Below are 26,464 nucleotides of genomic sequence, written 5' to 3'. Positions count from 1 at the left end.
GAGGTGCATCAAACCAGTCTCTGGCCTGAAGACCATAACAACAACAGATAAAACTCTATTCTTTCGTGTTTGTAACTCTCGTTATGTTCAGTAAAGAACTGTTGAAGAAAAAAGTGCGGTGCATTACTTTCTGGGCAATCGTCGTATTTAATTCAGATCCCTTAGACAGTGTGTGTGTGTGTGTGTGTGTGTGTGTGTGTGTGTGTGTGTGTGAACTACTTACTGTATGATCATCTGATGATGTCGTATGTTGCCAACTAACTGGTCATACATATCTTCTGAAATCCTCTGCGTTGTATTATCGACCGTCACATTTAAAACCGCGAACGTCTCGGAAAACGTGCGGCGGCGCCGTCGTACTGCAGGGAGAGCGGAGTCCCCGGTGGGTGTTTCTTCGCGTCTCTCAGAGCAGGTCGCACCGGCGAACACAGCCGCGACGTTGTCGTTGAGCACCTGCAGCTCTGCGACGACCAGGAGGATGAGGTCGATGAAGAAGACGTCTACGCAGAGCAGCACCTGGGAGGAGACGGTGAGGCAGAGAGCCTCGAACAGGTAGAGCAGCTCGTAGCCGGGGGAGCGCTGCGCGCCGGCCGGCAGCCACGTGGGCAGCGGCGTCTTGGTGTGCGGCAGCGTCGCGTTGAGCTCGGCGGAGGAGGAGGAGGAGGGGGAGGCGTCGCCGGAGACCACCGGGGCGCACACCCAGCCGCACAGCGCCACCGCCGTCATGCCCTGCAGCCGAGCAACCGGGCTCTCTGAGCGACACTGAAACCAGCTGCGTGTTGGGTCATTCACGACTTGTTTTTAATTCAATTGTTACGAAAACCGGTCTACAGGTTGTAACAGCAGACTTTATTTTCAGAAGATCGTTACAATTATCACAATTTTGTAAGACTCTAATATTGATTATACAGTAAAATCCCTTTTTAACGAATCTCAGGGGACCAAAACATTGGTTCTAGGTCAAAATGGACTAAATAAGCGTTTCATAATCAAAATTGGAACCTAGGCTATTGCAGGCCATATAAATACTCCATAATCACAAACTCACTTTATGCTGAATACAAAAATAGAGTGAACATGAAAACGTTTCTTGGCAAATTTAAAACTACTCGTTATATTTATAACACTTGTTTTTAATTTCAGGATATTTTGTGAGCCGTGGTAAAAATTGCTCTCTTGAACAGCACGCCGCAGCGCGTAGTGTGAAGCAGTCGCCCTCCGTTTCTGGCGGTGGCGCTGCTGTGGCAATCACAGCTTTGGTGTCTCCCTCTGGTGGGAAACGGGAAAGGTTGCCTGTTCACGTGCATTTAAGGGGCGCTATGAGCTCGCCAGTCGGTCAGTTGGTCAGTCGGAGTGAGTCTGGGTCAGTCACTCATCACTAGTTGCTGGTCTCTCTCGTCCGCATTCGTGCGGCAGTTAGTTTCTGTCTGTCTGTCGGTTGGTCGGTCGCGCACTGAGACACAAGATGCCTTGTCCGTCTTGGGCGTCGGTGCATGTGAGGTCGCCACGTGAGTCCCGTGGACCCCGCAGTATAACGAGGGGTAGTGACTTCACGGTCGACACGAGAGAAACAGGATATCTGTCTGGCCGGTGCGAGCTGCGACGCCGCGGTGTAACTAGTTCTCCGAGCGCTTCTGGGCCCTTTCAGTTACCATCTTGTGGAGCTTAGCTCAGTCCTTTCCTGGAGCAGGGATGTCGTTTTGACAGTGGGCGTGTTTCCTCTGCACGGTTGGGTCCGAGCTAGTATTTCCGCCGTCGTGTGTCTGGAAGTGAGTGGGAGACGCTCCAGCAGGGCAGTCGCGACGGAGCAGCGGTCGCGGACGGAGCAGCTGGCAGTCGGTCGGTTGGTGCGCACCGGGAAAGACGGGAGATCGGCGCGCCTTCCTGCGTTCGTTGAAGCGGCTGGCAGCCGTGAGAGCGATTAGGGGGTGCTGCGCCAGGTCTCGAAAAATCGCAGTTTATTGGAAGTGATTGGTGATATATTGTGTAATTTTCTGTTCTTAAATTCAACTTGTTTTCTTGGTCAGTCTCTCGTCCCCAGCCTGCTCGTTTGTCTCTCGTCCGCATTTTTTAGGCAGTTAGTGTCGGTCTGTCGTTCGGAGGTGCCTCTGTCATGTTTGTCGGATTTCGTGTGTTAACGAATTTATTGCTCGAAGTGTAACGGCCTAATTCCTGAAATATGTTTTGATCTTGCCTATCATCTTGAGAGGCGGTATCTGTGTACTGTAGAGCATCTTAATTGGTTTGGCCAACCGTGTAGAATTTTATATAAGATTGCGTTTTATAGACTTTTATTTAAATGATCATTTTAATATGTAAAGTTGCCATCCTTCCACCGTAAGACTTTTCTTAGAAGTTAATATCAAGTTGCACCTTCCGTGGCAAGTTAATCCTTTTAATTTTAGTGTTTTGTACCATTTCCATCCCTCCTACGGGGTGCATAGTTTGTGTGCTTGTGTGACTTGTTAAAACTTTTGCTTTAAGGGTATGTTGCTGATTTGCACCTATGTAGTCTTTCAGAGGTTGTTGTGAGCGGTCGTGACTACGGCCATGTCAAAAGGGAGCGGCAAGGTTCTCAGCCTGAAAGCTTATACACTCAAAAATTTGTTTCTTTCTGCCTCTGAATAAATTGTAACTTGGTATTTAGAGGGTGCTTTCTTCTTATAATTTTAAATCTGTTTCTTAAAAAAAAAAAAGCTTTTAGGAATAAAATTCCCATTTGTTAAAAGCAATTTCATTTTGATTCCACCAGTTACTCTCTGGCAACTGCTTCCACGCTCACATAGTGTGATTAAATGTGTTAATGTTCTTGACGAATCGCTAGTAAATAAAATAAATTCTCAAGAAAATTCTTTGAAAAGAAATCCACGGCTCATTTTGGGTGTTAGGCCACATAAAAAGTCATCAACTGGTATTTTGATTTAAAAGGAAGAAAATTATATTTAGCTAATGGCACACAATGAATTAGATATCACAATAATGAATAAAACTGCTGTCTGTCGTCATTTTTGTTAAACTCATACTTGCACGGAAGTCTCTATGTTCTTAAAACACCTCGGAGTTTTAAATTTACCAATAATTAAAGGTGGCAACTTTTCACTTCCGTCACTGTTCACGCACAATAATGTCGTCATTCTCTCTTTACTTTTTTGTCCCCCATGACATTTTTCAACCTTAATCGAAAGTGTTTTAGATGGAAGGAGGTTATAAAATACACCAGTCTCATAGGCATTAAAAATATTTTTGGAATCATACCCTTGAATCAGACGTGGCAAAGTATAACTTTCCCAATGCTCCAGACTTTCATTGTCCATACGTATTGTGATTCTCTTCAAGATCCCGAATAATCGTTAGCTTCTGCTGTATCGCCAGTTTTCTTCGTTTGCTGGTCATATTACACGTGCAAAGACACTATTGTAAGTAGACTACACAACTACAGTACACACTTAATGCTTTCACTTTATAGCGTCAGACACGACAGCTGGAGCGCGGTAGTGCGGTAGAATTGTGTTTTCAAATGATCAGTTTAACATTAACCAACCTCGATAACTTCACAACTATCGATAGGAGACCAGTATCCGAACGCTAACGCGGACATCGATTTTAAGAATACAAATGATCAAAGCCTAACGTTACGATTTAATGTCCGAAAACAAGAATTGCAGCTGCAAACCGTATTTTAATTTGGGAATTGTAACACACTTATTTCTTAAAAGCGGGATTTAAATGAAAGCGCGATTCGTTAAAACCGAATTTCAGGAACACTGTTTTTATGGCGTTATCGCCGGGACCAATGAAAGTATTCCTTAAAATCGGGATTTCCTTAAAAACGGGTTCGTTAATACGGGGTTTTACTGTATATCACTTTTTCTCGGTTAGTAGCATAAATCAGTTGGAGGTTTCAAGTGCATCACATAGTCGACCCACTACACGTATATCTTGTGCTTTGTCCCGTATATTTCTGATGATACAAGTAAGACATATACAGTAACAAATGTTAAATATCTCAAGAAAATGTCTTCTCCAAGTTGTAAATAGTATCTGCGGTCGTCCACAAATTGCTTCATTACTCGCTTTGAAACACATAAATGAACTGACAGCACGATACAGCAGTAACTACATAAAGCTGTACACAGTATTGTTACTGTTATTAGGCTGGATAGACACAAAACATTAACAGCCTGAAATCGTCCAGTTTGTGCCAGTTCAGAAGTAAGGAGTCCCAGCAATCAAGTGATTTACAAACAGTAAGTATAGTGCACTCATTTTAAATTGTTTGATTTTAAGTGGGGTTGCAGTGTGCAGGTCAAGCATGTGCCGCAATGGAGAGGAGTGATACAGGGACAGCACGTTTTGTAGCTAGTGTCTATCCTCACAGTGATGTTTCAGGAAGAGTCACATACGTTGTTCGAAAGCCATCAGACCGATCACGTATCGCGTTTTGCTATTTAAGCATTTCATTTCAGATAGAACCTGCACCTTTTTAATATGAAGCTAAAATCACTGTTGCTTCTATTACTTAAGGTGGACATCAGATTGGCGTTTTCACGGTCACTTCCCTTATCGAATAATGATACGTAAAGCAACACTCATGGCCTGATACACTTATAAACCAGTAAGCAGAGGGCTGTTTTATTTTCCAGGAAAACAAATCGACGATTTACAGAATAACTAATTTTGCTTGTATGGACTTAAATTCAGTAAGTCGTGCCATAACTTTTGTGATGTATCCTTTAGATGGTGAACGTTTGTTTATGCACTGCATAGTGTTGAGCAGATTCAGTTGTCTTTATCATTTTCTTTTGGTCTTCATTCCGGACAAAGGTTACATTACAACCCGTCTAGTTCATATGGGAGCTCTGCAATATCTGTCATTTTTTGCTGAAGGAGGGCTTTTTAAAAGTCTGAACAACTGACGTGCTCAATCATTGATCAAGAGGTAATATGACTAATGTTAATATGCAAGTAAATTAACACAGTTCATTCACAGGAGAATTCAGAGGAAAAGTAGGTTATATATTTTTAATGTATATAATGTTGTTGTTGTGGTCTTCAGTCCTGAGACTAGTTTGATGCAGCTCTCCATGCTGCTCTATCCTGTGCAAGCTGCTTCATGTCCCAGTACGTACAGCAGCCTACATCCTTCTGAACCTGCTTAGTGTATTCATCTCTTGGTCTCCCTCTACGATTTTTAACCTCCACGCTGCCCTCCAATACTAAATTGATGATCCCTTAATGCCTCAGAGCATGTCCTACCAACCGATCCCTTTTTCTAGTCAAGTTGTGCCACAAACTCCGCCCCAATTCTGTTCAATAACTCCTCATTAGTTATGTGATCTACCCATCTAATCTTCAGCATTCTTCTGTAGCACCACATTTCGAAAGCTTCTATTCTCTTCTTGTCCAAACTATTTATCGTCCATGTTTCACATCCATTCATGGCTACACTCCATACAAATACTTTCAGAAACGACTTCCTGACACTTAAATCTATACTCGATAATAACAAATTCCTCTTCTTCAGAAACACTTTCCTTGCCGTTGCCAGTCTACATTTTATATCCTCTCTACTTAGACCATCATCAGTTATTTTGGTCCCCAAATAGCAAAACTCCTTTACTACTCTAAGTGTCTCATTTCCTAATCTAATTCCCTCAGCATCACCCGAGTTAACTCGACTACATTCCATTATCCTCGTTTTGCTTTTGTTGATGTTCATCTTATATCCTCCTTTCAAGACACTGTCCATTCCATTCAACTGCTCTTCCAAGTCCTTTGCTGTCTCTGACAGAATCACAATGTCATCGGCGAACCTTAAAGTTTATATTTCTTCTCCATGGATTTTAATTCCTACTCGAATTTTTCTTTTGTTTCCTTCACTGCTGGCTCAATATACAGATTGAAAAACATCGGGGATAGGCTACAACCCTGTCTCACTCCCTTCCCAACCACTGCTTCCCTTTGATGCCCCTCAACTCTTATAACTGCCATCTGGTTTCTGTACAAATTGTAGATAGTCTCTCGCTCCCTGTATTTTACCCCTGCCACCTTCAGAATTTGAAACAGAGTATTGCAGTCAACAATGTCAAAAGCTTTCTCTTAGTGTACAAATGCTAGAAAAGTAGGTTTGCCTCTCTTTAATCTTTCTTCTAAGATAAGTCGTAGGGTCAGTATTGCATAACGTGTTCCTACGTTTCTACGGAATCCAAACTGATCTTCCCCGAGGTCAGCTTCTACCAGCTTTTCCATTCGTCTGTAAAGAATTCGCGTTAGTATTTTGCAGCTGTGACTTATTAAACTGATAGTTCGGTAATTTTCACATCTGTCAACACCTGCTTTCTTTGGGATTGAAATTATTATATTCTTCTTGAAGTCTCAGGGTATTTTGCCTGTCTCATACATCTTGCTCACCAGATGGTAGAGTTTTGTCAGGACTGGCTCTCCCAAGGGCTGTCAGTAGTTCTAATGGAATGTTGTCTACTCCCAGGGCCTTGTTTCGACTTAGGTCTTTCACTGCTCTGTCAAACTGTTCACGCAGTATCATATCTCCCATTTCATCTACATCCTCTTCCATTTCCATAATATTGTCCTCAAGAACATCGCCCCTGTATAGACCCTCTGTATACTCCTTCCACCTCTGCTTTCCTTTCTTTGCTTAGAAGTGGGTTTCCATCTGAGCTCTTGATATTCATCTATCTTACCCCTAGTGGGATAAGCCTCTACATCCATACATTTGTCCTCAAGCCATCCCTGCTTAGCCATTTTGCACTTCCTGTCGATCTCATTTTTGAGATGTTTGTATTTTGCCTGCTTCATTTACTGCATTTTTATATTTTCTCCTTTCATCAATGAAAATCAATATTTCTTCTGTTACCCAAGGATTGCTACTAGCCTTCGTCTTTTTACCTAAATGATCCTCTTCTGCCTTCACTACTTCATCCCTCAAAGCTACCCATTCTTCTTCTACTGTATTTCTTTCCCCCATTCTTGTCAATTGTTCCCTTATGCTCTCCCTGAAACTCTGTACAACCTCTGGTGTAGTCAGTTTATCCAGGTCCCGTCTTCTTAAATTGCCACCTTTTTGCAGTTTCTTCAGTTTTAATCCACAGTTCATAACCAATAGGTTGTGGCCAGAGACCACATCTGCCCCTGGAAATCTCTTACAGTTTAAAACCTGGTTCCTAAATCTCTGTCTTACCATTATATGATCCTACCTTCTAGTATCTCCAGATTTGTTCCATGTATACAACCTTCTTTTATGATTCTTGAACCAAGTGTTAGCTATGACTAAGTTATTCTCTGTGTATAATTCTGCTAGGCGGCTTCCTCTTTTATTTCTTACCCCCAATCCCTATTCACCTACTATGTTTCCTTCTCTCCCTTTTCCTACTCTCGAATTCCAGTCACCCATGACTATTAAATTTTCGTCTCCCTTCACTACCTGAATAATTTCTTTTATCTCATCATACATCACATCAATTTCTTCGTCATCTGCAGAAATAGTTGGCACATAAAGTTCTACTAGTGTGGTAGGCGTGGGCTTCGTGCCTATCTTGGCCACAATAATGCGTTCACTATGCTGTTTGTAGTAGCTTTCCCGCACTCCTATTATTTTTATTCATTATTAAACCAACTCCTGCATTACCCCTATTTGATTTTGTATTTATAACCCTGTATTCACCTGACCAGAAGTCTTGATCCTCCTGCCACAGAACTTCACTAATTCCCACTATATCTAACTTTAACCTATCCATTTCCCTTTTTAAATTTTCTAACCTGCCCGATGAAGGGATCTGACATTCCACGCTCCGATCCGTAGAACGCCAGTTTTCTTTCTCCTGATAATGACGTCCTCTTGAGTAGTCCCCGCCCTGAGAACGGAATGGGGGACTATTTTACTTCCGGAATATTTTACCCAAGAGGACGCCATCATCATTTAACCATACAGTAAAGCTGCATGCCCTCGGGAAAAATTACGGCTGTAGTTTCCTCTTGCTTTCAGCCGTTCGCAGTACCAGCACAGCAAGGCCGTTTTGGTTAGTGTTACAAGGCCAGATCAGTTAATCATCCAGACTGTTGCCCCTGCAATTACTGAAAAGGCTGCTGCCCCTCTTCAGGAGTCACACGTTTGTCTGGCCTCTCAACAGATACCCCTCCATTGTGGTTGCACCTACGGTACGGCTATCTGCATCGCTGAGGCACGCAAGCCTCTCCACCAAAGGCAAGGTATATGGTTCATGGGGGGGGGGGGTATATAATATCCATATATATAAAAGTAACATGTAAATAGAAAACATATACTCACACCTAAAAAAGTTTTGCATCGCCCCAGCTCCCAGAATTCCTGAAGGTAGACGTTCACTGTGGATATTGTATCACAGACACAGTCCCTTTGACTGTTCAGAGATGTCACTAAACCTGCACAAAAATGTAAACAACCATGCATGACCAGCGCCTATTAGACAGAGGGAGTTCGACAGCCGATCCGTTCCAGTCATTCCACCAGGAAGGAGGTACACGGCTCGTGTTGTCTCTAGTTCAACCATGCCTAGATGGTAAATACCGCGGTTCGATCGCGACCGCATTGTTAGTTTGTTCCAGGAAGGGCTCTCAAAAAGGGCAGTGTACAGGCCTCTCGGAGACAACCAATGCGATGTTGTTCGGACATGGAAGAGATACAGAGAGACAGGATCTGTAGATGACATGCGACACTCAGGCCGCCCAAGGTCTACTACTACAATGGATGACCGCTACCTACGGATTATGGCTCGGAGGAACCCTGATAGCAACGCCACCATGTTGAATAATGCTTTTCGTGCAGCCATAGGACGGCGTGTTACGACTCAAACTGTCTACAATAGGCTGCATGATGTGCAACTTCACTCCCGATGTCCATGGCGAAGTCCATCTTTGCAACCACGACACCTTGTAGCGCGGTACACAAGAGCCCAACAACATGCCGCATGGACTGCTGTGGATTGGCATCACGTTCTCTTCACCGATGAGTGTCGCATGTGCCTTCAACCAGACAATCGCCGGAGACTTGTTTGCAGGTAACCCGGTCAGGCTGAACGCTTTGGACACTGCCCAGCGAGTGCAGCAGTTTGGGGGTGGCATTATGTGGGGCCGACGTCATGGAAGGCGCCGTAACGGTTGTACGATACGTGAATGCCATCCTTCGACCGATAGTGCAACCATATCGGCAACATATTGGCGAGGCATTCGTCTTCATGGGCAACAATTCGCGCCTCCATCGTGCACATCTTGTGAATGACTTTTAATCAGGATAACGACATCGCTCGACTATAGTGACCATCATGTTCTCCAGACATGAACCCCATCGAACATGCCTGGGATGGATTGAAAAGTGCTGTTTATGGACGATGTGACCGACCAACCACTCTAAGGAATCTACGGCGAATCGCCGTTGAGGAGTGGGACAATCTGGAGCAACAGTGCCTTGATGAACTTGTGGATAGTATGCCACGACAAATACAGGCAGGCATCAACGCAAAGAGGACGTGCTACTAGGTATTAGAGGTACCGGTGCGTACATCAATCTGGACCACCGCCTCTGAAGTTCTCGCTAGTGTAGTTTTCGTGAGCATTAGAAAGGACGGAAATTATGTTAATGTTGATCTCTATCCAATTCTCTGTACAGGTTGACGAACTCTCGGAACCGAGAGTGATGCAATACTTTATTTGATGAATGTATGTATATGTTAACAAAAATCTCGAGAAGTAATTGATCGATTTTCTTCAAATTTCAAACAATGCAGTATTAAACATTCTTACAAACGTAACTATGTATGTTTTTCAACAGGAATGCACACATTTTTTGTTAAAATGGGCTGCGGGAAAGAAAATGATCTGCTGTGCTCTGCTACAAAAATGAACGGTTTTGTTGCCTTTCTCATTGCCAGTTTTAATTATGACAGTGCGGCATTTAAACCATTAGACAATTTGTTTTCCCAAATATATTCTTACTCATTACATATATATTTTACATAAATTGTGCACACGATGGTGTGTGTTTTTTTTTCAGGAAACAGGAAAGTTGTATTTATGGCTTATTAGCTTATAATTAGAATACTACTACAAAATTTAAATTTGTAGCAACAATTAACAAGGCTCAACGTAGGTAGGGAGGCGGAAGAGGACCTGGACAGAGTGGTGAGAAGAAATGGACATAGTGGAAATGGTGGAATGGACAGAGAGAAGGAATAGAAGAAGATGGAGACAGAGAGAGGGAGGAGATGATGGACAAAGAAATGGGAGGAGAAGATGAACAGAAACAGAGGGGAAAAGAGGATTAGCAGGTACATCTAATTCCTATTCGTAGTAGAAACTTGTTATTTCTTTTCTTTCTTTTCCATTTAATGAGATTGACCCACAGCAACGTGAAGCTGAGTACATCTAGATAAAATGATAGTAATAATAATGACACAGTAATTTTTTTAGGGGTAATCGTCACAGAAAAGTAATGCAGACTTCTTACCATCAATCACACTGACTAAAATACTACTAATAGGCTGTACCTAGGATCTACAGCCTCCTACCATTTTGATCTCCGGCTGTCCTAAATTCTCCACTTCCTTGAAATCTGATAAAGAAATGAACTCTATCTTGCCCTCAGCAGCCGCCAAAGCTACCTGAATTATCCCAACTAATACATTTCCCGCACACTGTTCTCTTTTCAGAGACCTTTAACCCTTTAACCCTTTCACTGCATCCATCATTCTACTCATTAATCATTGTACCAACTTCGCTGCTGAGATCGTACACCTGTGTCCCACCTTCCACGCAGCTTAATGCATTATATACCCACCCCAGAACCAAATAATTAAATCTGTCCCGCAATGTACCTGTCATTCGTAGCCATAGTCAACAACGCCGCACCTCGCCTTATCCTTCCGTTTTCTCCTTCTTCCGTCCTTCCTTCATCCTCCCAATGCTCCATGTAGTTACGTGGGGTCTCACTGTACTGCTCATCATTCTATCTCCATTATGAACATAATCATTTTGATGTACCACCAGTATCAGAACTACACTCCTGGAAATGGAAAAAAGAACACATTGACACCGGTGTGTCAGACCCACCATACTTGCTCCGGACACTGCGAGACGGCTGTACAAGCAATGATCACACGCACGGCACAGCGGACACACCAGGAACCGCGGTGTTGGCCGTCGAATGGCGCTAGCTGCGCAGCATTTGTGCACCGCCGCCGTCAGTGTCAGCCAGTTTGCCGTGGCATACGGAGCTCCATCGCAGTCTTTATCACTGGTAGCATACCGCGACAGCGTGGACGCGAACCGGATGTGCAGTTGACGGACTTTGAGCGAGGGCGTATAGTGGGCATGCGGGAGGCCGGGTGGACGTACCGCCGAATTGCTCAACACGTGGGGCGTGAGGTCTCCACAGTACATCGATGTTGTCGCCAGTGGTCGGCGGAAGGTGCACGTGCCCGTCGACCTGGGACCGGACCGCAGCGACGCACGGATGCACGCCAAGACCGTAGGATCCTACGCAGTGCCGTAGGGGACCGCACCGCCACTTCCCAGCAAATTAGGGACACTGTTGCTCCTGGGGTATTGGCGAGGACCATTCGCAACCGTCTCCATGAAGCTGGGCTACGGTCCCGCACACCGTTAGGCCGTCTTCCGCTCACGCCCCAACATCGTGCAGCCCGCCTCCAGTGGTGTCGCGACAGGCGTGAATGGAGGGACGAATGGAGACGTGTCGTCTTCAGCGATGAGAGTCGCTTCTGCCTTGGTGCCAATGTTGGTCGTATGCGTGTTTGGCGCCGTGCAGGTGAGCGCCACAATCAGGACTGCATACGACCGAGGCGCACAGGGCCAACACCCGGCATCATGGTGTGGGGAGCGATCTCCTACATTGGCCGTACACCACTGGTGATCGTCGAGGGGACACTGAATAGTGCACGGTACATCCAAACCGTCATCGAACCCATCGTTATACCATTCCTAGACCGGCAAGTGAACTTGCTGTTCTAACAGGACAATGCACGTCCGCATGTATCCCGTGCCACCCAACGTGCTCTAGAAGGTGTAAGTCAACTACCCTGGCCAGCAAGATCTCCGGATCTGTCCCCCATTGAGCATGTTTGGGACTGGATGAAGCGTCGTCTCACGCGGACTGCACGTCCAGCACGAACGCTGGTCCAACTGAGGCGCCAGGTGGAAATGGCATGGCAAGCCGTTCCACAGGGCTACATCCAGCATCTCTACGATCGTCTCCATGGGAGAATAGCAGCCTGCATTGCTGCGAAAGGTGGATATACAGTGTACTAGTGCCGACATTGTGCATGCTCTGTTGCCTGTGTCTATGTGCCTGTGGTTCTGTCAGTGTGATCATGTGATGTATCTGACCCCAGGAATGTGTCAATAAAGTTTCCCCTTCCTGGGACAATGAATTCACGGTGTTCTTATTTCAATTTCCAGGAGTGTATATCATAGGAGCATTCACATCTCTTATTTTGTCTTGTGCATCGACACAGGGTTGGCACGTTTATTAACAGATTTATCGTGGTTAGTTTAAGGGGTGGCCAGATGTCCTTCCTGTCGCCACCCAGATACCCCCCTCCCCCTCCTCCAGGGGCGGGATGTGTGTACCCTAGTTGTATGTATGTAGTGTCATTCATGTGAAGGTGAGCGAAATCAAGTAACTGAGTCGGGACATGAGTTCCTTTCCGGTATTCACCTAATAGGATGTTGGAGACCGGCTTTACACCACACCCAGGCTGGCCGGCACACCAACCCTCATTGTTAATGGGCCAGGCAGATTCGATCCGGGACCAATGAACCTCGCTGTCCCGGAAGAGGCGCGTGGCTATCCGTCTTCTATGATTTCATTTTCTAGTTACAAGATTTTAACGAATGGTTATTTTTAAAAATAGAAGAGTTTTATGTAATTAAAGCTTTTGTGAAACCCTTGTCTGGGGAGCGTTTCCATCTGCTTACAAACCGCCCTCTCAGGGGGAATTGAAGTAACAATAAAGAAAAAGAGGTACAGACATTTCGCCGCAAGATGGAAGGGTAGTGTACACCTTCTGAAATGTCGCGGATGCACTGTGAATTATATGAATGCAAGGTGTCGGTTCCTTCGGACATGTACGAAAGACCAGACACCACGCATTCCTGTAAATGATTCACATGATGGTTAATGGATCGACAACCTTCAGTGCTGATGCACATTTACTTTCGACCTTCAATGGAAATCTAAAATTAGAGACCATAGAGGACGTGGACAGGAGCTGCAGATAGGTGGCGCTAGGTGGGGATGTGAGTCGGCCGGGAAGCGCGCTAGGATCGTCCGCGCATTTGCGATCTGGTTGGCGCGGTGACAACGCAACTGTCTAGTAGGAGGGAGATCCTGGATCCGAGTCCCAGTCTGGTACAGATTTGTACTTGTCACCGCTAATTCCGCATAAAGTTTTGATTCAACTGATGTCATCTACATCCACTTCTCCTCTCCCCCGCCCCTTCCCCATTCACCCTTCAATATACGCCGTGACTTGAGGCGGAAAGAATCCCGAGAATATTTAGTTACATTTTTCGATAGCACTGAGTCGTGCTGGCCAGGCTTATGCATTGGTTTAAACCTTGACTGTTACTCTGCGTTTGGTTTCCCGCGGTTATTGCGGTTATGCCCTGGTTCTTCCTCTTCCTACGTGTGACAGCAGCGGTGTGTATCGATATTCGCACCTTGTACTATCTGTGGTCTGGTGCTTATAGTTTCCGGCTAGCTGGTGTGCGGCAGTCGGTCGGTTGGTGTGGATCAGCCAGGAAATCTCCGCACGGCGCAGTGGGCCGGGCCTGCTGGCGGTATCTACCCAGTGTCGGAGTGTGTGGGAGATGTTCCGATTGGTACGAGGTTCGTGGCTCACCGACCCAGGACATCAAAGTTGAGTGGTGATTTAATTACCGAAGGCAGACTGTTCACATTGTGCCGTTGGTGTTCATGGTTGGCTGTTGAGGGTATTCCCATGAGCAACAGCGAGTGTTTGAGTTGGCGAAAGATTGGCCACCATCCGGTGGAGTTTAACTGTATTCTGGTTATTTGAAGTCCAAGTGTACCAGCGGAATTTTCTGCCCTGTGGCCGTTAGCGTTCCGTTTACCTGCCCTGGCCGCTGACGTAAAATTCAGGCAGTGTCCTTTCCACACCGTGTTGTCGCTGTCCAACAAGTGTGTGTAGTTTTGACACCTTATGCATATTTGGTTGTGGGTGGCTACGCCTTTTAAGTTTTGGCTTTAGAGTTCCGCGTGTACTGGTCGGATGGAAAGCATGTCGTCTTGTCGATGGGTCCGTTGATTGTCTCTTGGTTGGGTTGCCGGCGGATCGGATATAGTTGGGTCGACTACCTGTCTCCCCTAAGCGATTGTTAGTATTTCAAGTGCAGGCCGACCCCCGGAAACTTCTGAGCGCCGCTGGCTGTACTGCCTTTCCTTATTCGTGTTTTATTTCGTATGTTAATGGCTTATAGCCGATGGTTTGAATTTGTATGCCTTTAGTTGGGTTTTAAATTATGGGCCTTCAGCCGCTATAAAACTGGAAGTTCCTTACTTGTCAAGTCTTGCAATATTTGGGCCTTCAGCATCATTTGAAATATTTTTTTGAAAATTTATTGTAGTTGTGTTTTTCAATAATGGGCCTTTAGCCACTTTAAAATTTAAATTCCTTACTTGTTAAATCTTAGATTGTTTGGGCCTTCAGCCTGTGTAAAATATCGTTTAAAGATAAAGCTTTGGCCTTCTGCCCATTAAAAATTATTTTAGTTATTTTATGTCATCGGCCTTCAGGCGTTTTTAAGTTATAGTTCTTGTCTTTTAAGTATCACACTGTGTGGGACCGTCAGCCTAACTGAAGATAAGGCCTTCAGCCTTGTGTTCTTTTTTAAAAATTAATTTTATCTGCAGTCTTAATCATGGGCCTTCAGTCGTCTTTAAATTAAACTTGTTTGCTTTTCAAGTGTTAGATTTGTTGGGACTTCAGCAAAGTTATAGAACTTAGTTACGTGAGGCCTTCTGCCTTCTAAATATTGTGTTTTCAGTCTGAATTTTAAGTTAATGGCTTTCAGCCGTTTTTAAATTTAAGTGATTGTACCCTTAAGGCGTAAGATAGTGTGACCTATTCAGCCTATAACTAAGTTCAAAAATATTTTCTTTATTGTTTGGACAACTAAATATTATATGTGTTTGAGCCCCCTTTTGGCCCCTTACCACAATTCCATCTACTTGTTCTGTCCTGCGGATTTAAGCAGGGCGTTTCAAGCAACACATTTCACATTGTCTCCGGTTTGTCTTCTCTAGCTTTCCAGTGGTCCACCTTTCACTTTTACAAAGTGAAGCGTTCCAAATATATACTGTCAGGAAATGGGTCCACATCTGCATGTGAGTATCTGATAGCAGCAGAGGACTTTGGCAGGACAAAGCTTTCTTCAGCTGGGCAATCTACATCTGATATCGACAGTGGGACCATACCAAGCACAAACGGCTTAATACGGTATGTGGAAGAATAGGACGTTGCACTGAACAGGAAATCGGAGTTCCAGCAGTGTGCACGTGTGTTGGCTGTGTACGTGCCTGCATGTAGAGGAAGACGGCGTCTGCGCGCATCCGGTAGGCCGCTCTGGTGTCGGTACGCCCGCCTCCGCCCCCACATCCGCCCCCGCCACCCCCAGCCGCTGCCTGCTCGCTGTGAGCTGCCCGCACAGCCGCCACCATCCGCAGCAGTCGGTGGACGCTGCTCTGCTGCGCCACGAAGCAGCCCGCCTGTCGTGGGCAAATTAAGTAGAGAAAAGATAAGAAATGATTAGCAGAGAAAATAAAAGAGAAACCCATCATTGCCTAGGATAACGTTCATCAGGGTTGGGAGCAAATCGAAAGAAGTATTCAAGCAGCAACTCAAGAAGCGCTAGGTACGCGAGATTTAAAGTAATAAAGGAAAACAAACACAACACCATAGTTTCACAAAGAGATTAAAGAAATGTGTAAAAAATAGGTGTGCCTATTTGAAATATAAAACACTCAAAACACAAGAGTCTTACAAAGATTACAAAAGAACTCGTAATGAGACAAAATAACTAGTGAATCGTTGAATCGTTTTAAACAGAAACGCTGATAAATCTTTTCTAGAAATTTAGAACATGATTTCTAAGGGTTACAGAAGAGAATTTGGAGAATCATACGACAACAGAAGGAAGAATTAAATGAAAGTTTGAAAGATAATGACATAAATGAGGAATCATGGGTTAAATATTTAACAGAGTTCTGTAAAGGTAAAAAATCACCAGAAAACAAAGAGAGACCAGAGATCAATACACAGTCAGAAAGTGTAGGCGTTTATCTGTTTGAAATAAAAGACACTATTATAAATACAAGCTTTCATGAAAATACAAGTTGTACAATTACCTAATAGTTAATCTAATCACCGCCATTATAGATTATAGCTTGACACCTTACCCCTCTCTCCGGTAAATCATCTCCGTGTTCAACCTATAAATATCTTTAGACCCATTTCGCAACTAATGTCTTTGACTTTCTAAGAATTTTAGCAGCATCTCCATATGAGAGCTTTAGTCCCTTTGGATGATTTACAAGGAAAACTGTCTCGTGACGCTTCAGATATTTTGCACTCATTTTAAACTGCAACCGACAAAACAAAACATTCAACTCTCACACTGTTCAACTGTATACAGTGCAAAAGCGCACTGATTACAGATTCGACACCACTCCCAGAAATGTCGCTGCGGGCGTCACATTTAAAAGTGTGGTGTAGACTTTCTTGTGGGACTGACTGTGAAAGTAAATGTTGCGATAATTATTCTTTCACATGCAAAGGTTGAAGAGCTGTAACTCTCTTAAAAATAAGAAGTCTTCAGAGAAAGATATAATTTCCAATGAGCTACTGAAGTATGGCACAGTTCACTAACTGAACAACTATCCAAGTTGATTGACAATGTTATAACTGCCAATAAAATTCCAAACCAATAGAGAACTTGTATTGCAACTATCATGTAAAAAAATAGAAAGACCCATTGAACTACAGAGAAATAAGTACACTCATAACAAAAATAATAGGACATAAAATAAAAGCATTACAACCCTTGCAGAGGAGCAGTATGGTTTTAAATCCGGTAGGTCATGTACAGATGGTGTGTTCATTTTTAGACAGGTTGTAGCGAAGTCCACTGAATACAACAGACCAGCTTATCTTTGCTTTATTGATTTACAGGATTTAGTTAACAGGTCTTTTAAACCTGCTCTACAGTAGAGGGTATCCTTCCAACTTAATAAAAACAATTGAAAGGATTTATTCCAATACAGATGAGAATTGTTTCCGGTTTAACTAGTTGCACAACAGTTAACAGTGGTAATAGACAAGGTGACTCTCTGAGCCCGCTACTTTTTAATATAATCGTGGAAGATACTGGCTAGTAGTGGTTATAGAATGGAGGACACAGAAATAAAGATCATTTGTTGTGCTGACTATGCAGTTCTACTGGCAAACAGTGAAATGCAGAAACATTTACATATATTTCACGTGGCAGGCGAAAATCTAAATATGGTCACATTAACTCAAAAAATCAAATATATGACGACAACTATGCACCCAATTATATGCCAACTGGAAGTGAATGGAAACATTATTCCACAGGTAATGACATTTAAATATCTTGGTACTGAATTGCCCATCAGTGGAAATGTCCAAATGGGAGATAGATATCAAGCAACAAAAGCAAAGAAAATGGCATGGAATTTAAATGGTACTGTTTAGAAAAACAAGCATATAGAAAAAGACTACAAAAAACAATAGTGAGTCCAATAATGACATACACAGATGAGACAAGACTGGAAACATCAAAAGCAAAGAGACTTTTGAAACCATGTGAATGAAAATTCCGCAAAGAATTACAGGGAAGACGCTGACATATAGTAAGAGAAGTGAAAGCATTAGAAAAGGATGTAAACTGGACCCCGTTACTGAGTCAGTGCACATGACAAAGCATGAATGGAACGAACACAAAGACAGGATGGATGAAAAAAAAATTGTGAGAATCGTGAAAAACAAATCACCAGCTGGTAAAAGAAATATGGCCGTCCAAGGGAAAGATGGAGCAACAGCCTTAGGATATAGTTGGGGGTACTGGAGGGGCTTTAGCCTAGGAGGAAAAGAAGAAGAAGAAAGATAGATGTTTCTATTCCCAGACTTCCAAACAGATGCGAAGTACTAGGAATGTGGTAGGTACTCTTCAGATCTGAAGAATAATAATGGTACAAGTTAGAACTACGATGGTTGGAACTTTAATAGTGGCAACTATTTATTTACAGCTCGTACAAAATAGATACGTGTTTCAAAGTTTTGCTGACCTTCAAAGTAGTCACCAGCATTGTGTATAACCCGCTGCCAGCGATGTGGGCGTAGTAGGACACTCTCAGCAGTGCCAGTTGTGTTGACAGTTCGAGCGGCGCGGTCTATTGCCGGACGAATTTGTAGCAGTTCTGAAGCGAATGCCGTGAAGTGTTTCCTTCAGTTTAGAAACAGAGTTGAACTCACGAGGGCTTAAGTTAGGGGAGCGCAGTATGTGGTATAGCACCTAGCAGCCCCATCAGTCAAACAAATCAGTAACAGCTTGCACTGTACGTGCTTGAGCATTGTCCTGCAAAATGATGGTCAGGTCCTGTAGAAAGTGTCATCACTTCTAATCTGGTCGCAGGTTGTGTTCCAAAAATGAACCGCATAGAGACAGAAGTGATGACACTTCCTGCGCGACCTGACCATCATTTTGCAGGACAATGTTTAAGCATGTACAGTGCAAGCCGTTACCGATTTCTTTGACTGATGGGGCTGTTAAATGCTATACCACCTACAGCACTCCCCTGACTTAAGCCCTCGTGAGTTTACAACAGAGAATGCTCGTACAGTTGCACGGAATAAGACCAGTAACAACAAATTATTGTCAGTTGCACTGACCGATGACCACCCACACAATTACGCGGAGGCGCGTTAGTATGACAGATCTAATTCCACATCAACAAAGACGTGGCCTTACGATTACAATTACCAATAAAGAAAAAGATTTAATTCCACTCAGATGTGAAGGAACCTTGCCTTCCAGGATTTCGAGCAGGAGTATTATTGCCTCCAATCAGTACAGGTGATGTTACACGTGCCGTACAATTTAAGTAGAAGAGTTGGCCCAGAACTTCCTGACCTCTGCTCTTCCCGCAACTCGCCGCTGTAAATCCTTAATCCAGCCGGCAAAGCTTGCCACCGAGCGATTTAAAAGCTCGCCGCTTCTCGAAGACCGTACCGGACAGCAGGAGTCCCCGAAAACCAACATCTTGCCAGCCACGCGTCCTCGAGCTAATCATCAGTACCAGCGCCCGTCAAAAACTAAAAACACACGCCTCGACCAAAGGCCTTAGCTCCCGACATACGCTATGTGATCAAAAGTATCCGGACACCTAGCTTAAAATGACTTACAAGTTCGTGGCGCCTTCCATCGCTAATGCTGGAATTCAATATGGTATTGGTCCACCCTTAGCCTTGATGACAGCTTTCACTCTCGGAGGCATAAGTACAGCCGGCCGGAATGGCCGTGTGATTCTAGGCGCTACAGTCTGGAGCCGAGCGACCGCTGCGGTCGCAGGTTCGAATCCTGCCCCGGGCATGGATGTGTGTGATGTCCTTAGGTTAGTTAGGTTTAATTAGTTCTAAGTTCTAGGCGACTGATGACCTCAGAAGTTAAGTCCCATAGTGCTCAGAGCCATTTTTGCGTAAGTAAGGTTTCTTGGGGAATGGCAGCCCATTCTTTACGGAGTGCTGCACTGAGGAGAGGTATCGATGTCGGTCGGTGAGCCCAGGCACGAAGTCGGCGTTCCAAAACATCCCAAAGGTGTTCTATAGGATTCAGGTCAGGACTCTGTGCACGTCAGTCCATAATAGGGACGTTATTGTCGTGTAACCACTCAGCCACAGGCTGTGCATTATGAACAGGTGCTCGATCGTGTTGAAAGATGCAGTCGCCATCCCCGAATTGCTCTTCAACAGTGGGAAGCAAGAAGGTACTTAAAACAGCATTGTAGGCCTGTACTGTGATAGTGCCACGCAAAACCACGAGGGGTGCAAGCCCCCTCCGTGAAAAACACTACCACACCATAACGCCACCGCCTCCGAATTTTACTGTTGGCACTACACACGCTGGCAGATGACGTTCACCGGGCATTCGCCATATCCACACACTGACATCTGATCGCCACATTGTGTGCCGTGATTCGTCACTCCACACAACGTTTTTCCACTCTTCAATCGTCCAATGTTTACGTTTCTTACACAAAGCTCGTCATTTACCGGCGTGATGTGTGGCTTATGAGCAGCCGCTCGACCATGATATCCAAGTTTTCTAACCTCCCGCCTAACTGTCATAGTACTTGCAGTGGATCCTGATGCAGTTGGAATTCCTGTGTGATGGCCTGGATAGATGTCTGCCTATTACACATTACGACGCTCTTCAACTGTCGGCGGTCTCTATCAGTCAATAGACTAGGTCGGCCTGTACGCTTTTGTCCTGTACGTGTCCCTTCACGTTTCCACTTCACTATCACATGTTTAGTAGTGTGGAAATCCCTCGTACAGACGTATGACACTAGTGACACTCAATCACCTGACCACGTTTGAAGTCCGTGAGTTCCGCGGAGCGCTCCATTCTGCTCTCTCAAGATGTCAAATGACTACTGAGGTCGCTCATATGGAGTACCTGGCAGTAGGTGGCAGCACAAGGCACCTAATATGAAAAACGTATGTTTTTCGGGGTGACCGTATAGTTTTGATCACATAGTGTATAATCAGGACTGATATCGGCAGCCTAAGTAGTTTGTAACGTCATCGGAGTGGTATGTCCGCAAAAATTAAAGCCGCCACGGCTCAAAAAACATTTGTGAAACATCTAATATACGAGGGCAGTTCAATAAGTAATGCAACACATTTTTTTTCTGAAACAGGGGTTGTTTTATTCAGCATTGAAATACACCAGGTTATTCCCCAATCTTTTAGCTACACAATATTTTTCAACGTAATCTCCATTCAATGCTACGGCCTTACGCCACCTTGAAATGAGGGCCTGTATGCCTGCACGGTCGATGTCGGAGCCAACGTCGTACTGCATCAATAACTTCTTCATCATCCGCGTAGTGCCTCCCACGGATTGCGTCCTTCATTGGGCCAAACATATGGAAATCCGACGGTGCGAGATCGGGGCTGTAGGGTGCATGAGGAAGAACAGTCCACTGAAGTTTTGTGAGCTCCCCTCGGGTGCGAAGACTTGTGTGAGGTCTTGCGTTGTCATGAAGAAGGAGAAGTTCGTTCAGATTTTTGTGCCTACGAACACGCTGAAGTCGTTTCTTCAATTTCTGAAGAGTAGCACAATACACTTCAGAGTTGATCGTTTGACCATGGGGAAGGACATCGAACAGAATAACCCCTTCAGCGTCCCAGAAGACTGTAACCATGACTTTACTGGCTGAGGGTATGGCTTTAAACTTTTTCTTGGTAGGGGAGTGGGTGTGGCGCCACTCCATTGATTGCCGTTTTGTTTCAGGTTCGAAGTGATGAACCCATGTTTCATCGCCTGTAACAATCTTTGACAAGAAATTGTCACCCTCAGCCACATGACGAGCAAGCAATTCCGCACAGATGGTTCTCCTTTGCTCTTTATGGTGTTCGGTTAGACAACGAGGGACCCAGCGGGAACAAACCTTCGAATATCCCAACTGGTGAACCATTGTGACAGCACTACCAACAGAGATGTCAAGTTAAGCACTGAGTTGTGTGATGGTGATCCGTTGATCATCTCGAACGAGTGTGTTTGCACGCTCCGCCATTGCAGGAGTCACAGCTGTGCACGGTCGGCCCGCACGCGGGAGATCAGACAGTCTTGCTTGACCTTGCGGCGATGATGACACACGCTTTGCCCAACGACTCACCGTGCTTTTGTCCACTGCCAGATCACCGTAGACATTGTGCAAGCGCCTATGAATATCTGAGGTGCCCTGGTTTTCCGCCAAAAGAAACTCGATCACTGCCCGTTGTTTGTAACGCACATCTGTTACAGACGCCATTTTAACAGCTCCGTACAGCGCTGCCACCTGTCGGAAGTCAATGAAACTATACGAGACGAAGCGGGAATGTTTGAAAATATTCCACAAGAAATTTCCGGTTTTTTCAACCAAAATTGGCCGAGAAAAAAAATGTGTTGTATTACTTATTGAACTGCCCTCGTAAATTTAACTTTAGCCAGTGCAGTCATTGCCTGCAGGGGAAGCGACTGTTAACACTAGACTTTTCAAAACAACCGCAAGTGGCACTTTGTATTTTTTATTTACTGGTTTCCTTCTTCAAATGAATAAGATTATCATCAGAATATACACTGTAAAAGATATAAATTGAGATAATACGAAAAACGTACACTGACCTTACGTATAGTACATATTAGATTTCCAGTATAGTGACTTACGTTTAAACTTCGCTAAATGCATTAAAGATTGCCTTGGATGACAGCTGTAAAGATAAAACAGGATATGCTGTAGCACTTAAACTTACCTTTACACTACAGTAGTAAATTATGACACTGCCGGCTCCCGAGATTAAACTGACTTTTACAGTAGCGCTTGCAATTTCCATCCTATAGTGTATCAAAAGAAAATTTACAACTACAGAAAAGGAAATTTTCATTTGAATCGCCTCTTTTATGCGTGTGTGTAGACATCTCATATCTGTACATATCTATTTATCTTTCAAAAAATACTACTACATCAGTAAAAACTAAAAAATCATTCAAAATACGTTATGAAATTATATATTTAAAAATGTCATACAAAAATGCATTCAGAACTATGGTTTCTATAAATATTTCCGTTTGGACAATACGACGTGTTTGGTTGCTTATCTACAGTACTACATTAAATAACTGGAAGAACTCATGTAAATTAAATTAATTGTATTCGTTCAATGAATTTTGCGTGTTTTATCTGCACTGTCGATAGTTCGTACTGCCCTGAATCTCACCTAATGTATGTTTAGTTGTTCTCAAATGTTCGTTTTAAATGTGTAGTTTTACAATGTATTTTTAAAGATTATTTAATTTTTACAGAGGTACTCGAATTTTTTGAAAGACAAACAGATATGGGACGTAAACTCACAGGCCCACAAAAGAGACGGCTACAATGTAAATTTCGTTTTCTGTAGTTATAAATTATCTTTGTCGGCACTATGTCGTGGACGTTACAAGTACTGTTGTAGTCAATTTAATCTTTGGCGCTGTCAATGTCATCATTTACTACCGTATTTTAAATGTACTTCACACGTAAGTTTATCCACAACGGTACTGGCAGTTTAATCTTTAGAACTGTCAGCCAACTTTAAACGTAAGTCACCATACGGGAAATAGATATGTACTTTACGTAACGTCATTGTAACTTTTCCGAATTATGTCAATTTATATCTTTCAAAGTGGGTATTCTGATGATGCTCTTGTTCATTTGAAGAGCGAAACTGGTAAATAAAAATATACAAAGTGTGACTTGTGGCTGTTTTGAAAAACTTATAAATTTAAGCGTTAGGAAGTATTTTCTGAAGGTATTTGGTTGCCTTCTTGTGGGAGTGATACGTGGACGATAAGTAGTTCAGACAAGAAGGGAACTGAAGCTTTTGAAACGAGTATGCTGAAGGTTAGGCAGGTAGCTCGAATTACTAATGGGGATATACTGAATCGAATTGGGGAGGAAAAAAAGAAACATTTGAGCCACAACTAGATTACAAGAAGTACAACATGGGGCTCCAAGAAAAGTCAATTTGGTAATGGAGGGGGTGTGGAGGATAATAATTGTAGAGGGAGACCTACACACGAATACAGTGAAGAGGGTCAAATGGATGTGGACTGGTGAAGTTCTTCGCAGATCAAGAGGACTGAACAGGATAGACTAGCGTGGAGAACTGCATGAAACCAATCTTTAGGTGAAGACCACGACAACAGCAACAACAACAACAACAACAACGACGACATATAATGAGGTCGCTTTGATCTTTTGAGGAGACTGGTGACCACTACATCTAAATAAGCCGTGGAATTCACAGTTTTGGTCAGATTTTACTTTATCTGCATCGATTACTGGTTTAGCCTTTACGGCCATCACCAGATCGGGAATAGATTTCTCGAAGGTTTTAAGATGGATTTGGGCACGAAACCGGTTATCGATGCAAATAAATTAAAATATGACCAGAACTGTGAATTCCACGATTTAATTATACCCGGTTCCGACAAGAGATGCTCTTTAGTTCTTGTAAAACTATTATTTCTTGTAAGATTAACTGTGTTTTCATCGGCATAAGTCATACTCGTAGATGAGAAAAGTATGAGGTGAGACAATAAAGTAATGAGACTGATTTCCTTTGCAAGATGTGTCAACCCTGCAGGCTTGCATAGGCAAAATATCTTTGGCCTTGGTCTATAAGCTGCTTCTAGTCCAAGCGGCACATCGATGTAAGTGCTCAGTCGTGAGCTGTGCTGTAGTAAGTTAACACGTGCTTGTGTCTCTCGTCACGGAAATGGAACCGCATAATATTGCACAACGGTGTGCCATTTCTTTTTGCGTTAAATTGGGTGAAAACGCGACGACAACTTACGGTAAGCTTCAGAAGGCGTTTGGAGAGGAGTTTATGTCAAGATCTCAAGTTTTTCGTTGGCATAAAATGTTTAGTGAAGGTAGAACGAATGTTGAAGATGAAGACCGCAGTGGACAAACATCAACCTCTCGGACGGATGTCAACTTGGTCAGGTTGCGTGAACTCGTACGATCTGATCTAAGATTATCCGTGAAAATGATTGCAGAACTGAACATCAGTCGAGAAACGGTTCGTCTAATAATTCGTGTCCGCGCTAACATTGCTGATAATTGAATTCTGCATCATGACAATGTGCCATCCCATACTGCTCTGTCAGCACAGTAATTTTTAACCTCAAAACAAATTTCAGTACTATCACCTTATTCACCAGATATCGCTCCGAGCGGCTTTTTTCTATTTCCAAAAGTCAAAACGGCGTTCAAGGGACACCATTTTCAAAAAACACAAGATGTCAAAAAAGCTGTGACGAGGGTCTTGGAGGATATTACAGAAGATGAGTTCCAGAAATGTCACCATCAATGGCAGAAGCGCTGGAAAAAGTGTGTGCAATCAAAAGCGAACTACTGTGAAGGAGACAACACTAAACTTGACTAAAACGGTAAGCAACCTTTTTTTTTCACATCAGTCTCAATACTTTATTGTCGCACCTCGTATGTAAGATGAAGCTCCTACAGGTGCCTTTTGGTACTGTACGTTACCAGTCTCTTTTGAACTGAACGAACAGTTGCAAAGGACTTACATATTAACAACCAGTGCGATTTCGTAATCTTACTGACTGCTTTCGGAAGTTAATGATACTTTCAACGGAAATATACGTTCACTAGATGAAACGTATTTGCTCAACTTTGAATGAAGCACAGTACGTTCTACATTGAGAATTTGCATTATTATACAGCAAATTTCGCAAATAAACGAGGACTGCTACCCTTTATTTGTGTAGCTGTGCAAAACTTACAGCTCTGCGTGCTGGATTGCAGTCCTGTACTCTCTCATAATAGCGCTGCTGTAGAAAAGCTAAGTATCGAAACTTTACACTGAATTTCTTGTGCAGTTGCATGTGGTCGCTGAATAAGAGACGCATTCTGGTTACTTATCTCCATATTTTTCTGCAAGAAACAGAAGTAACAAAATTACGCAGTTCGATGTTCGTGGGCAAACAATACGTTTCATAACGACTATGAGGAACCTGTTATCAATTGTGCACTTAAATCTACGCAGCATTCAGTGTTTCTAGACGTTAATGTACACGCGGTCAAGCAGACGATTTCAGGTGTAATTAAATCGTTGTTCTTGTTTCAAATACTTCTCATGTTCTGCTTCCGTTTCTTGCAGGTTTCAGAGTGCTTCACAGCCTACACTGAGCCCATTGCATAAATGGTGTTTGGACAGGTTATTTGGTAGGAATAGGACCGTTGTAACATTTTACTAGTAATCAACATATTAGCTCAGTGAGTACAAAGACACTTAGTTTTGTAACTTGTTGATTTTACCTTAATCAGCAAAGCGATTGAAGCCATGATGACGAAGATGCAAGAGCTAAGCTCCTCCAGGTCGTCTGGCGTGTCCCAGTAGAGCTTGGAGAAGGAGGCGACAGGCATGGAGGCCATCAGGATGAAGCTGAGGCAGCAGCGCAGCAGCACGCAAGCGTCGCAGCCACGACGATCACGCTGTGCGGGTGGCGTCCATAGGCCCAGCAGGCGCAGCACGCCGCCGCTGCGACCCACCAGCAGGTGCTGCCGGCCGCGCGCTACCGTCAT

At 43.7% G+C, this 26,464-nt stretch overlaps 1 protein-coding gene across 1 annotated transcript; it reads right to left on the bottom strand.

Moving 5' to 3' along the window:
• Window positions 1-219: 219 nt before the first annotated feature.
• On the bottom strand, window positions 220-26,464 carry LOC124604450. Its single transcript, XM_047136483.1, has 3 exons — window positions 26,198-26,464; window positions 15,608-15,796; window positions 220-729 (listed from the first exon to the last, which is right to left on the bottom strand). The coding sequence occupies exons 1-3, from the start codon at window positions 26,462-26,464 to the stop codon at window positions 220-222; spliced, it is 966 nt and encodes a 321-aa protein (XP_046992439.1).

This window comes from Schistocerca americana, chromosome 1 (assembly GCF_021461395.2).
Source record: "Schistocerca americana isolate TAMUIC-IGC-003095 chromosome 1, iqSchAmer2.1, whole genome shotgun sequence".
NCBI lineage: Eukaryota > Metazoa > Arthropoda > Insecta > Orthoptera > Acrididae > Schistocerca > Schistocerca americana.
The sequence above is the reverse complement of the archived record's forward strand: the minus strand, read 5'-3'. Positions and strand labels throughout refer to the sequence as shown.

What these genes read in the sequence shown, in the direction of transcription:
- LOC124604450 (XM_047136483.1), bottom strand. Translation starts at nt 26,464, where the DNA reads ATGACGGTAGCGCGCGGCCGGCAGCACCTGCTGGTGGGTCGCAGCGGC. An exon ending in CAATCGCTTTGCTGATTAAG is followed by an intron (nt 15,797 to 26,197) that starts GTAAAATCAACA and finishes TGCCCACGACAG; the next exon opens with GCGGGCTGCTTCGTGGCGCA. An exon ending in CCGTCTTCCTCTACATGCAG is followed by an intron (nt 730 to 15,607) that starts GCACGTACACAG and finishes GCTCGGCTGCAG; the next exon opens with GGCATGACGGCGGTGGCGCT.